We start from the raw sequence: 12925 nt of genomic DNA on the forward strand, positions 1-12925 counted from the left end.
TTTGGCATGCAGCACCCTTCTACTTCCAGCTGGGTGACCTTGAAGCAGCATCTTGAGGAGATGTAGCACTTACTTTCATTTCCCCAAGCATTCCCCCCTTCATTCCCTCTCCCCACAGTTCATGGCAGTCTGTCACTGTATAGCAGCAAAGCACAAGCAAGCATAAGATGGCAGCTGACAAATAAAAAGAAAAGTTAGCTTTAAGAAAAGATTAACTTCTTACGGTTGCAGGTTGCTACAAATAGCTCTTAATTTAGACTGGTGGCTTAGCAACTGTTTGAAGTTATGACAGATCCCCCGAAATGGACTTATGACCTGGATTTGAAGTTCTCATATCCAGACCTACACCCCCCGCCCTGCAAAGCACGTATTTTGGGCACTTGACAACAGATTTCCATTTATGACTGTTTGCAATATCCTACAGTCATGTGACTGCAATTTACAATGTTTTTGTCAATGTGTTTACTTCTGGTTTCTGACAAAAATCATCCCTTAACAAACACCCCATGAGTTCACTTAACAATTGCTGTGTTTGCTTAACGACCGCTGCAAAAAAGGTTGCAAAACAGGCCGAGTCACATGGTGATCCATTTATGATAGTTATGACTGGCCCAAAGTCACCCTTCCATGGCTAAGACAGAATCTGAACTCCCTGTCTCCCATTTTCTAACTTGATGCATTAACCCCTGGATCAAACTGGCTCTAATTTCCCTCCATTGCTCCATTCTCACATAACTTTTTCCTAGAAAAAACATTGAAAAACTTTGGAAAAAGATGCATTTCATAAGACAGTTCTGCAAAGCTAAACTATCTCTGGTGATTTCAGCAGCATTGTTCAATCCGGGTACTGGCCATTTTGAGCAACGTTCCAGGGGTGAAATGCTCCCGGTTCGGACCGGATTGCCCAATCCAGTAGCGATGGCGGCAGGTGGTTCAGAGAACCAGTAGCAAAAATCCGTGCACCCCCTCCCCCCATGCCCAGCTAAGCAGCGCGATCATCAGAGGCTTTTTTTTTTACTTTTAAAAGCATTTTTTCTATAACTTCTCCGGCCAAAAAAATACTTTTAAAAGTTTAAAAAAAAGCTTCTGATGATTGCGCTGCTCAGCTGGGATCATCAGAGGCTTTTAAAAGCATTTTCTTCTACAACCTCTTTGGCCCAGGAGTTTGTAGAAAAAATGCTTTTAAAAGAAAAAAAGCTTCTGACGATCAGGCAACTCAGCTGGGATCGTCAGACCCTTTTAAAAGCATTTCTTTTACAACCTCTTCAGCCAAAGAGGTTGTAGAAAAAATGCTTTTTAAAAGTTAAAAAAAAAAAAAGTTGGCCACGCCCACCCAGTCACATTACTCCCACCACCACCAAGCCACGCCCACAGAACTGGTAGTAACAAATTTTACATTTCCCCACTGCAATGTTCCAATATAGAATTTATTACTGTAAGATTTCTGGGGGGTTTCTTGGAGAAGACAGAGATTGTTATTGAGGGCAGGAGAGAGAAAAGCAGGAAGGGGGGAAAGGGGGGATATTCATTGCCCACCACTAAGGGTCTACTAAGAGATTGTCTCCAAGAATGCAGAGAATGGAAGTCCATCAGAGGGAGATCCAACCTGTAAATAAGGAAGAATTTCCTGACAGTGGAAATAATTAATCAATAGAACACTTTGCCTCCTAGAGTTGTGGGTGCTCCATCACTGGAGGTTTTCAAGGAAAAAATTGAACAACCGTTTGTAGGGGATGGTATAAAGACTCCTGCTTTGGGAATGGGGTTGGACTAAAAGACCTCCAAGGTCCCTTCTATGTTTCTATGATCCATGCTGGGCTCAAAAACACTCACCGGGGTCAGCAGGGCGCTCAAACCTTCCTGGGACATTTCCATCTGGAAGGAACTGCTACTCTGGAACTGGGTGCCTATGGGGAGACACAACGGGAGAAGGGAAACAGGACAGAATGCCTTCAGTAAGGATAGGGTAAAATTGCATGTTGTTTCTTTAGTCCAGAAAATCAACAAATGGCTAATTGAATTTTCAATGTAGGTACAAATTGCTAGTTTCAAGTCAGAAGCTTGTTCAGACCAGTATACACAAAAATGTAAGAAACAGATCAGTTCTATTGCAAGTGGATCATTCTGCTATTCTCAAAATTACACCTCTTGCCTTCATCCTTGTTTCAGGAAAAAATTTGCATATGAACTTGCCTCGGGAGGAATGCTAGAAAATACAAAAAAGATGGACCTGGGATTGCATCCTTAAAAAGCCCCAAAGTTACCTTCAATTGCAAAGATTTTGTTCTGTAACTGGTCCTGGATGCTTTTCAAAGCATTAAAATTATTGACTTTGAAAACGTGGTCATCGTCTGGCTCAGAAGCGATGTCTTTCAGTTCCTGCTGGACTTTGATTGTTGAAAACGCGTGGCCAACCTTAACGTGGGAAAAGAAGGAAGGGTATTTCAGACACAGTTGTTTGCAATTGGCAACCATAAAGCATGGCAGAGAAATGAAGTGTACCAAACTAGGGGTGATTTCTACTTACCTTTACTACTGGTTTGCTTCGCTCACGCGCGCACACACTCTTCTGCGCAAGTGTAGAAGTTTCCGCGCATGCACAGAAGCGTTTTGATGACGTCGGGGTCGGTGGGCGGAGCCTCCTGCTGGTTTTACTACCAGTTCTATAGAACCGGTGTGAACCAGGGGCAACACCACTGTATCAAACTCATTCTGGTAGTGAGCCCAGGATTTGGATAATCCCTAAATCTAATGGATTGTACATACTTTGGTAATCTAAATTGCAAGGAGCTGTGGGTTCAGTTTTGGGTAGAAGGTTTGAACCCCAAAGAATGACATCTGGCCAGCTGCATGTGACGGTTTCCAATAAGGACAACACAGGCAACATGGTACCTTTTGGTGGTCAATGTAACTGAAATACAAGACTATCATATTTGGTCACTGAGGCTCCTAAGAAGATTCTCACCCCAATGGCATAACGGATGATCCCAGCTTGTTCAGCCTCTGGTATCACCTCCCAATATTCAGCAGCATCATTCAGCTTGCTTCCATCTGTTATCACAATAAGGATCTTCGTAGCCTCATTCCGGGATCCTTTTTCTGCAATAAACAGTTCCCTCCTTGAGAAGAAAAGGGAAGAAAGAATGAACAATGATTCAGTTACTTAATATTTTTCAAAGAATATTGACCAGTGGAAAGTAGGGTGAGGAAAAGAAAAGAGGGAGGAGGAGGAGGAGGAGGAGGAGGAGGAGGAGGAGGAGGAGGAGGAGGAAGAGAAAGAAGAAGGAGAAGGAGAGGGAGAGGGAGAGGGAGAGGGAGGAGGAGGAGGAGGAGGGGGAGAGGGAGAGGGAGAAGAAGAAGAAGAAGAAGAAGAAGAAGAAGAAGAAGAAGAAGAAGAAGAAGAAGAAGAAGAAGAAGAAGAAGAAGAAGAAGAAGAAGAAGAAGAAGAAGAAGAAGAAGAAGAAGAATTACAGTATTTTAGTGGGAGGGACAGGACATACACAACTTTGCGGATGGCTGTGGCTGTTTTGGTCCATCCATAAAGCTGCTCCACTTCCATTACAAGGTGTGCGGGGTCTTGACTTTTGAAATTAAAATGTTCCCTGAAGTTCCCTGAAAACTGCATGAGAGCAAACTGGTGCAAGAAAAGAAGCACATGGTTATTATGTTGTGTTCTGCCTGCATGGTGCCCTGGAAACATACTGTTTTGTAGCACTTTTCTTTTGACTATTGCAGGTCCACCCAGGTCACCAACAAACTTAATCATCTTCTCCAAGTTTAGATATCAATGGAAGCATAAGAGGATCCTTTGCAAAAGAATTCTTATCCCTTCTCGATGCTTAAAGGAAATTGTATTGACTGGGCCAATTCAGTACTGTACTGCTTGCTGTTCTAAAAGACCTATCATCTAAGGCTTTAAAAAACCAAGATAAAATAACATTTCACGATGATTATGAGTAAATGTCACCTTAAACCTGACTGAAGCCCTGCCATTTTTATTATAAAGGTAAAGGTTTCCCCTGTCCAGTTGTGTCCGGTTCTTATCTCCATTACTTAACCAAAGGAGCCAGTGTTATCCAAAGACACTTCCATGGCAGGGGTGAGTTCTACTTACCTTTACTACCGGTTCGCAACGGGGCCGCGCACGTGTGCTCGCTTGCTCACTTGCACGCACATTCTTCTGCACATGCGCAGAAACATTTTGATGACGTCAAGGTCGGTGGGCGGAGCCTCCCGCCAGTTTGACTACCAGTTCTATAGAACTGGTGCGAACTGGGGGCAACCCACCACTGTTCCATGGTCATGTGGCCAGCATGCCTATGCCCCAGGATGCACAGAACACTGTTACCTTCCCACCAAAGTGGTACCTGTTTATCTACTCGCATGCTTTCAAACTGCTAATGTGCAGGAGCTGGAGCAAGGAATGGGAGCTCATTCCATTACACAGCACTCGGGTTTCGAACCTCGGCTGTCAGCTTTCCAGCTGACAAACTCGGCATTATTAACTACCGAGCCATCTGTATTATAAATGGTATAAATATATCAATTTTTCCCCAAATAGCAAAGACAACTGTTACCTGAGCAATAAAGACTCAGAAGGGCTTAGCAGGCCCTTGTCACACTTTACAGAATAACAGCATTGGAAGGGACTTGGAAGTCTTCTCATCCATCCCCTTGCTCAGGCAAGTGGTCCTATATCATTTCTGACAAATAGTTGTCCAGTTTTTTTTCTAAAAACTTCCTTTGTTGAAGCACCCACAACTTCTGGAGGCAAGTCATTCCACGGACTAATTGTTCTAACTGTCCAGAAATTTGTCCTTAATTCTGGGTTGGAATGTTTGCATCGCAACATTCCATCTCTCCTCTTGCCTCTTTTGATTCCGTCCACCATTTTACCCTAGCCCTTCAGCAATAACAATAGCGCTTAGACTTATATACTGCTTCACAGAGCTTTACAGCCCTTTCTTACAGGGTCAGCATATTGACATCCCTCCCCCCCCCCCCAACAATCTGGATCCCCATTTTACTGACCTTGATAGGATGGAAGGATGAGTCAACTTTGAGCCAGTCAGAATCAAACTGCTGGCAGTCAGCAGAATTAGCCTGCAATACTGCATTCTAAGCACTGTGCCACCATGGTTTCATAGTATTTATTAGAATAGAAGAGCTGTGGTGATGCAGTGGTTAGAATGCAGTATTGCAGGCTGACTCTGCCCACAACCAGGAGTTTGATCCCTGATGGGCTCAAGGTTGATTCATCCTTCCATCCTTCTGAGGTGGGTAAAATGAGCATCCAGATTCTTGGAGGCAATATGCTGACTCTGTAAAATCACTGAGAGAGTGCTGTAAAGCACTATGAATATAATATGTATATAAGTCTAAGTGCTGTTGCTATTGCTCTTTAACAACAGAAAATGTTGTTAGCAACCATTGCAAATGATAGGAACAAGTAGAACAAGTGATACTTGGATAGCATTGGACCAGGATGTGACTTGGCCCAGGTCAGTGGAGAATTTGGCAAAGTGGACCCTCCCCATGGCCCTTTCTCCATGGCCCTTACCAGTGTATCTCTGCCAGAGAGATTCCTGATGACCTCAGAAACAAATTGCTTCATCTTTTCAAAGTTTTTTTCGTTGATGCTGGAGGAGCCATCAATCAGGAAGGCAATATCAGTTGGGTGGTGGGTACACTCTGATGGTAGATATATGGAGAGAGGGGCAGACATATATTTAAAGGACTCATCACGCTATTCCCATTCCAGGCCCATCGATGATAGCAACCTCCACTGGCCGCCATGATGTTGTTCAGTTAAGGCTCTCATGTAACACTTTTTAATGTTATTTAAAATCACTTCTGCTTTACTTTGGCACATTGTGGCTGCTGTGCCCCAGGTAGAATCCAAGTCCAGATTTAGCCTTGCATGTCCTTCTTCCCTCCCTCCCTCCCTTCCTCCTTCCTTTCCTTCTTCTCATTCCTATCTCCCTTCCTTCCTTCCTTCCTTCCTTCCTTCCTTCCTTCCTTCCTTCCTTCTTCATATCTCCCTCCCTCCTTCCTTCCTTCCTTATTCATATCTCCCTCCCTCCTTCCTTCCTTCTTTCCCTCCCTCATTCATATCTCCCTCCCTCCCTCCCTCCCTCCCTCCTTCCTTCCTTCCTTCCCTCCCTCATTCGTATCTCCCTCCTTCCTCTTTCCTCCCTCCCTTCCTCCTTCATTCCTTTTTCTTTCCTTTCCTATCTCCTTCCTCCCTCTCCCCCCCCCCCACTTTCTCCCTCCCATTCTCCAGATCTTACCTTGCAATGATTCTGGAAAATGTTCCTTTTCTTGAAGATTTTGGTCCAACAGAAAGCAGTAGCCATTTACATACAGGTTTCTCCCACAGGCCCGGTGCACCGTGGGGCCACAGACCTTAAATAAACAGAGATGGAAACCAGAGTGAGTGAAGAAGGGAGTGGGAGAGAGGGAGAGAAAGGAAGAGGGAGGAGAGGAAGGAAGAGGGGAGAGACAGAGAGAGGGAGAGAGAGAGGGAGAGGGAGGGAGGGAGGAGGGGAGAGAGAGGGAGGGAGATAAAGATGTTCCCAAACTGAGCTTGATCCCTTCCTGGCAAACTTATTATTTTGGCAACAACAGAGGCAACAGTCTTCTTCCAGGATGTGAGGTCTTCACAGTTTAGCCTACAGAAAAAGCTCTCACTTGGGCAATGCCTTTGTGTCTGATGGCATGTTACAGAATAGAATAGAATAGAATAGAATAGAATAGAATAGAATAGAATAGAATAGAATAGAATAGAATAGAATAGAATAGAATAGAATAGAATAGAATAGAATAGAATAGTTTATTGGCCAAGTGGGATTGGACACACAAGGAATTTATCTTTGGTGCATATGCTCTCAGTGTACATAAAAGAAAAAAAATACATTCATCAAGAATCATAAAATAGAACACTTAGTGATAGTCATAGGTTACTAATAAGCAATCAAATCGTACTAGTAAACAAAACAGTATAATTCGTAAAGATACAAGCAACATAGTTATAGTCATAAGTGGGAAGAGATACAGTAGTTACTAGGAAAGATAACAAGAATAATAGTAAATAGTTTGACAGTAAATATTTATCTATTTATCTTAGTAATTAGCTTGACAGTGTTGTGGGAATTAATTGTTTAGCAGAGCGAGGGCATTCGGAAAAAAACTGTCCTTGAGTGTAATTGTTCTGGTGTGCAGTGCTCTTTAGCGTCATTTTGAGGGTAGAAGTTGAAACAATTTATGTCCAGGATGTGAGGGGTCTGTAGATATTTTCATGGCTCTCTTTTTGACTTGTGGTCAACAAAACACCATGTCAGTCCCTTAATTCATTATCTGAGAAAGTACATTAATTCCAATTTTAGCTCTGCATTCTGTTTCTAAATTATGGCTTTGCCTCTTGTTTTGGCATTATGAATAAACTTTTAGGGCTTTTTTGAGACTTATGTAATGGTATGTCATATTAACATCCCTTTCCTTGCCAAAAGGCAACTTAAAAATAATACTGTACATACATACATTCCTGACTAGAATTTTATTATTCTTGACCTGGGTTTAAAACACACTTCTGGGGGGGGGGAAAGGGGGGGGACATTTTCACTGCAGGAGTCCTATTGGTGGAATATTTTCTACAAGGGGCAATAGGTTTCCACAGCTGTGGATTTTGAAATTTGGGGGTGCTGGGTAAAAGAATTTTAGCTGGTGGTTTGCTTTTAGGTAAGATTTAAAAGCCATCATTGCCTCTTTTGTTAGCTGTCTTGATAATATTTATCTTTCAGGGCCCAGTAACAATATTATTATCCTTCCTTCCTTCCTTCCTTCCTTCCTTCCTTCCTTCCTTCCTTCCTTCCTTCCCTCCCTCCCTCCCTCCCTCCTTTTTTCCTTCCTTCCTTCCTATCAAGATTGAACCCTTCTCCCGTCAAATAATATAAAACAGTAGTTAAAATCTTAATACTTCATTTTAAAAAGCTTCACTGAAAATATCTTAAGTCTTCGCAAATTATGATAATTTCCAATTAGTTTATCCCCATTAAACACTCCGTCAGCCCTATTTCCAAAACAAAGCAAGGACATACAGCATGTAGTCTAGCTAGCAAAAATATGGCTTGATATTTAAATACCAGAGCAATCCTTTAAAAAATAGTTACTTGGCAAAAGAGAATAAAGGCAGACAGGGAGAGGAAGAAATACAAAAATATCTGTATCTGTATCTGTGTATCTGTATCTGTGTATCTGTATCTGTATCTCTTCCCTCTCTCTCTCCCCTCCCTCTCTCCCTCCCCCCTCTCTCTCCCTCTCTCCCTCTCCCTCCCTCCGTCTCTCCTTATCTACCATGTTCCCCCCAAAATAAGACCCAGTGTTATTTTCTTTTGGGCCTCAAAATTAGCACCAGGTCTTATTTACAGGGGATGTCTTACCTGTTTATATTAGGACCACTGCAGCCAGGCCTCCCACGTCCCGACAACTGTTGCATTGCTGGCTGATTTGTTCTGCAGCTGCTTGCAGCCGCTCGCAACCAGATGCCACATGGTTAAGGTGACCAGACATCCCGCTTTTGGCGGGACAGTCCCGCTTTTGAGCAATTTGTCCCGCGTCCCGTGGCGTTTTAAAAAAGTCCCGATTTTTCATTCTGCCTCCTGAGTCCCGGCTGCCTCCTGAGTCCCCGCTGATGGCTAGAGGGAAAAAACCTGTTTAAACTCTTGCCGTGGGGCTTCAAAGGGCCGCCCTAGTTGATTAGCTCGGCTTCCCCCTCTCAGCTGATTTGCGCAAGGCTCTGCTCTTGCTAAATTGCTCAGCAGTTTTTTTCTTCTCTTTGTGCAAACCAAGCTCAAAATGAAACTGAAAGTAAAACAGGCTGTTGGCTTTGCTGTTTGCTTGCAACGTTGGAAAATTAGGCAGCAGATTTATTTTCCTTTTCCTCACCAAAAAAGGTAGGTGCAAACAATGGGAAATTATTTAGGGCAAAAGAGATTTTAAATTCAAGATTTTAGATTCAAGATTTTAAAACACAAAAGAAAAAAAAGCTCTTTTTAACTAGGGAATTGTAATAATTGAGATACTATTAATTGTATACTGTGTTGAAAGCAGAAATGGTTAAGTTGTGGTTTGGAGGAATATATGGGGGAAATTATTTGGTTTATTATTATTGGTAAATATAATTAATTGATTTGTAAGAAATTGGATTGCATGGAAATAATTGGAATATTCATGTTCATATTGATTAATATACAAAAAAGATAGTTATATAACTAATTGATTTATATTAAAATGTTGAATTTGTATTAAACAACTGTATTACATAATTACATAATTAACCAATGTGAGGATGGATATAAAAATAGATGACAATGGGAAGGGGTATAATATAGAATATAAGGGGAAAATTGAATTTGATTAAGATTAGAGATGAGGATGAAGGGTAATATTGTTTTTTTAAAAAAATAGATGAGGAATAAATATGGCAAAAAGGAAATATAGAAATTGTAAATTTAATTGAAATGACTAAACACTGTTTAAATTTGTGAACCAGCCAAATATTCTGTTCAAAGAAAATACATTGTATGTTTGTATGTGTGTTTCTAATTATTGCTATTTATTCATATTTGTTCTCTTTTATTCTTTAAAGTTTAACCATTCATTCTTTATCTTAATATCTTTATATTTGTTTGGGGTTGGCTTTCTTCCCTTTCATCTTTTTTATTGTACAGCAATCTTTCTCCTCAAACCTACCACCTCTCTTTTCTTTCCTTCTTACTTTCTCTTCGCCCCACCCTCTTCTTCTCCTCCCTATTTCCTCTTCCTTTCTCCTTCTCCTCCTCTCTTCCTCCCTCTCTTACCGTCACTCCTACTCTAATTTCCCTTCCCTTCCTTCATCCCTCTCTATTACTGTATCCTTTTATGCATATGGATTACTCAGAGGGCTGAAAAAGTTATTTTTGACTGGTCCTCACACTTTTGACCAGTCCTCGAACTTACGACTGTCCTCACATTTTACATTTTTGCCCTATCTTGTCATCATGGTGAAGAGAAGCAGTTGTGAAATGAGTGACATGGTTGTTAAGAATGCTGCACGGGCATAAATGTGAGGATGGTCATAAGTGTGAGGACCAGTCAAAAGTGCGAGGACCTGTCAGAAATGACTTTTTTCAGCCCTCTGGTTAGTCCTTTTGTGCATATGGACTACTCGGAGGGCTGAAAAAGTTATTTTTGACTGGTCCTCGCACTTTTGACCAGTCCTCGAACTTACGACTGTCCTCACATTTTACATTTTTGCCCTATCTTGTCATCATGGTGAAGAGAAGCAGTTGTGAAATGAGTGACATGGTTGTTAAGAATGCTGCACGGGCATAAATGTGAGGATGGTCATAAGTGTGAGGACCAGTCAAAAGTGCGAGGACCTGTCAGAAATGACTTTTTTCAGCCCTCTGGTTAGTCCTTTTGTGCATATGGACTACTCGGAGGGCTGAAAAAGTTATTTTTGACTGGTCCTCGCACTTTTGACCAGTCCTCGAACTTACGACTGTCCTCACATTTTATGTTTTTGCCCTATCTTGTCACCATGGTGAAGAGAAGCAGTTGTGAAATGAGTGACATGGTTGTTAAGAATGCTGCACGGGCATAAATGTGAGGATGGTCATAAGTGTGAGGACCAGTCAAAAGTGTGAGGACCTGTCAGAAATGACTTTTCAGCCCTCTGAGTAGTCCCTATACACATAGCCATGGCCACCGGGTCACATGACCAGCTAGCCACGCCCACCCAGTCACATGCCTCCAAGCCACGCCCACACAATAAGCCACGCCCACAATGGTGTCCTTCTTACCAATGTTAAAATCTGTTCACCTTACCCTATACACATAGCCATGGCCACCCGGTCACATGACCAGCTAGCCACGTCCACCCAGTCACATGACCAGCTAGCCATGCCCACAAAATAAGCCACGCCCACAATGTCCCTCTTTACCAATGTTAAAATCTGGTCACCTTACGCATGGTTCATTGTGCCATGCCACCACTCATGGCAGGAGGCTTTGTGGTGTGTAGTGCCATTGTGTGTGCGAGCTGCGGCAGCGGCACAATGTATCACATGGCCTTTTGCCACAAGTGGCAGCACCAGTGTGATGAGCCACATGGCATCCGCTCTGCAAGCAGCCACAGGAGAAATTGGGCAGCTGCGTGACAGGTGTTGGAGTGTGGGAGGCCTGGCAGTGGCAGTCCTAAGGTAAGCGGGTGCAGGGCGCGAGGGGCAGCTCTACCCAGCACCCCATCCTAGCCTGATTTTTGTACATGTACCTCACCCTACCTCATAAAACTAGACGGTGGGACACAGTGGACAGGACTTAACTAGGGCTTATTTTTGGAGTAAGCACAGGTGTGAAAATGGGTCTAGGGCTTGTTTTTGGGGCTGCCGTATTTTTGGGGACCAAAAAGGCTTTGGAAACAATTATTATTATTTAGCATATGATGGGAATATGACAGAGCAGAAGAAAGTATTGGAAAAATGCTATGGTATAATTATACCATAGCAATTTCCCCAATACTTATAATTACATGTAATTATTTTAAGGAGCCACAATGATTAGAATTGCAGTATTGCAGGCTAATTCTGCCAATGCCAGCAGTTCGATCCTAATCAACTCCAGGTTGAATCAGCCTTCCATCCTTCTGAGGTCGGTGAAATGAGGACCCAGATTGTTGGGGCCAATATGCTGACTCTATAAACCACTTAGCAAGGCTGTAAAGAACTGTAAAGCATTTTATAAGTCTAAGTGCTATTGCTATGTACAATCCCAAAGGGAATAATCTTTTCTTATTCCAGCTTTAATCCTTTAACGTAGGTGACAGTAGCAGAGATGGAAAGGAGCGTCCCTCCTATGTTCTGCACTATTAAAGAAATAATTTGGTGGTAGGAATGATATACTCTAATTCATTTCACAGTTTGGGAGCAGTGTGTATTTATATACCTACCAGGACCTGATCATTCTGGGTAGCCAAGGTCAAGCCAAAGGACATATTGAAAGCATCTCTTGGTCCTATAAGAAATATGCAGGGATGAAGATTATGCCATTATCCAGTTTACCTAGTGCTTCTCTACCATAAATCCCTACCTGCAAGTGTACAACTTTAAAAAAAAAATGCAGGAAGGACTCTGAATAATTCATTTCGATACAGAACCTTGTGTAAGGCACCTAAGGTTTAAAGTATTCGCTGTAACTTAGGTTCAGCAGCTGACTATAACTTGCTACCCTTTGGTCTCACCGCCTGTTCTTCTGAATTTCTTTGGAAATGCAATTTCTTTCCTCTGAAAGATACCCAGGAATGTTCCTCTGTGGCCAGATCCTTCTCCAGTCCTTGCAAAGGGGTAGAATTGGAATTCCCAACTCCACTCTTTGCCTTGAATGCAACCATCCAGCTGGGAAATTGAAGGGTTCTTGAAACCTACTTGGGATGCTAATTTCTTTGCAGTCACCCGAAGGGTAGGTGCACTGGTAGAGTTTGCCCATTTCATTCACCCGTCCTGCCTCGAATGGGGCCCCAACAAGCACTCTGGAGGGAGGGAAGAGAACAGGATTAATATTTGCACAACCCCTCTAACATGGTGGGCTGCTGACAAAGCAGTATAGGCAGGAGTAGCAGTCTCTAGCAAGAGAGAAGAGGAAAGAAAGCAGTTAATGGGTGATATTGATGAATTGTCAAAATATGCAGAAAATATTATGCTGATCTGGGGAAAATATGAGAGATGGATGGATAGGTAATTGATGATAGATGATAGATAGAGAGATGATAGATAGATAGATAGATAGATAGATAGATAGATAGATAGATAGATAGATATCCGACCTCGCAACACACCCATAGCTTCTAAACTAAACAAGAGCCTGAAGATGACAGGGTTGTGAGCTTGTT

At 42.4% G+C, this 12925-nt stretch overlaps 1 protein-coding gene across 1 annotated transcript in view; it reads right to left on the bottom strand.

The window, feature by feature from the left end:
* LOC117666859 (integrin alpha-X-like) overlaps nt 1–12045 on the bottom strand; it is a 46060-nt gene extending 34015 nt beyond the window's left edge. The window contains exons 1-7 of the mRNA XM_034419863.3: nt 11987–12045; nt 6291–6405; nt 5561–5691; nt 3501–3634; nt 2966–3119; nt 2265–2415; nt 1834–1907 (exon numbers count right to left, since the gene is read on the bottom strand). Coding sequence (XP_034275754.2) covers nt 1834–1907; nt 2265–2415; nt 2966–3119; nt 3501–3634; nt 5561–5691; nt 6291–6405; nt 11987–12031 — 804 coding nt within the window. The 5' untranslated portion in view covers nt 12032–12045. The remainder of the gene's footprint in view (nt 1–1833; nt 1908–2264; nt 2416–2965; nt 3120–3500; nt 3635–5560; nt 5692–6290; nt 6406–11986) is intronic.
* Nucleotides 12046–12925: the final 880 nt, after the last annotated feature.

Source organism: Pantherophis guttatus, chromosome 4 (genome assembly GCF_059756535.1).
Source record: "Pantherophis guttatus breed Tessera chromosome 4, ASM5975653v1, whole genome shotgun sequence".
NCBI classification, from domain to species: Eukaryota; Metazoa; Chordata; class Lepidosauria; order Squamata; family Colubridae; genus Pantherophis; species Pantherophis guttatus.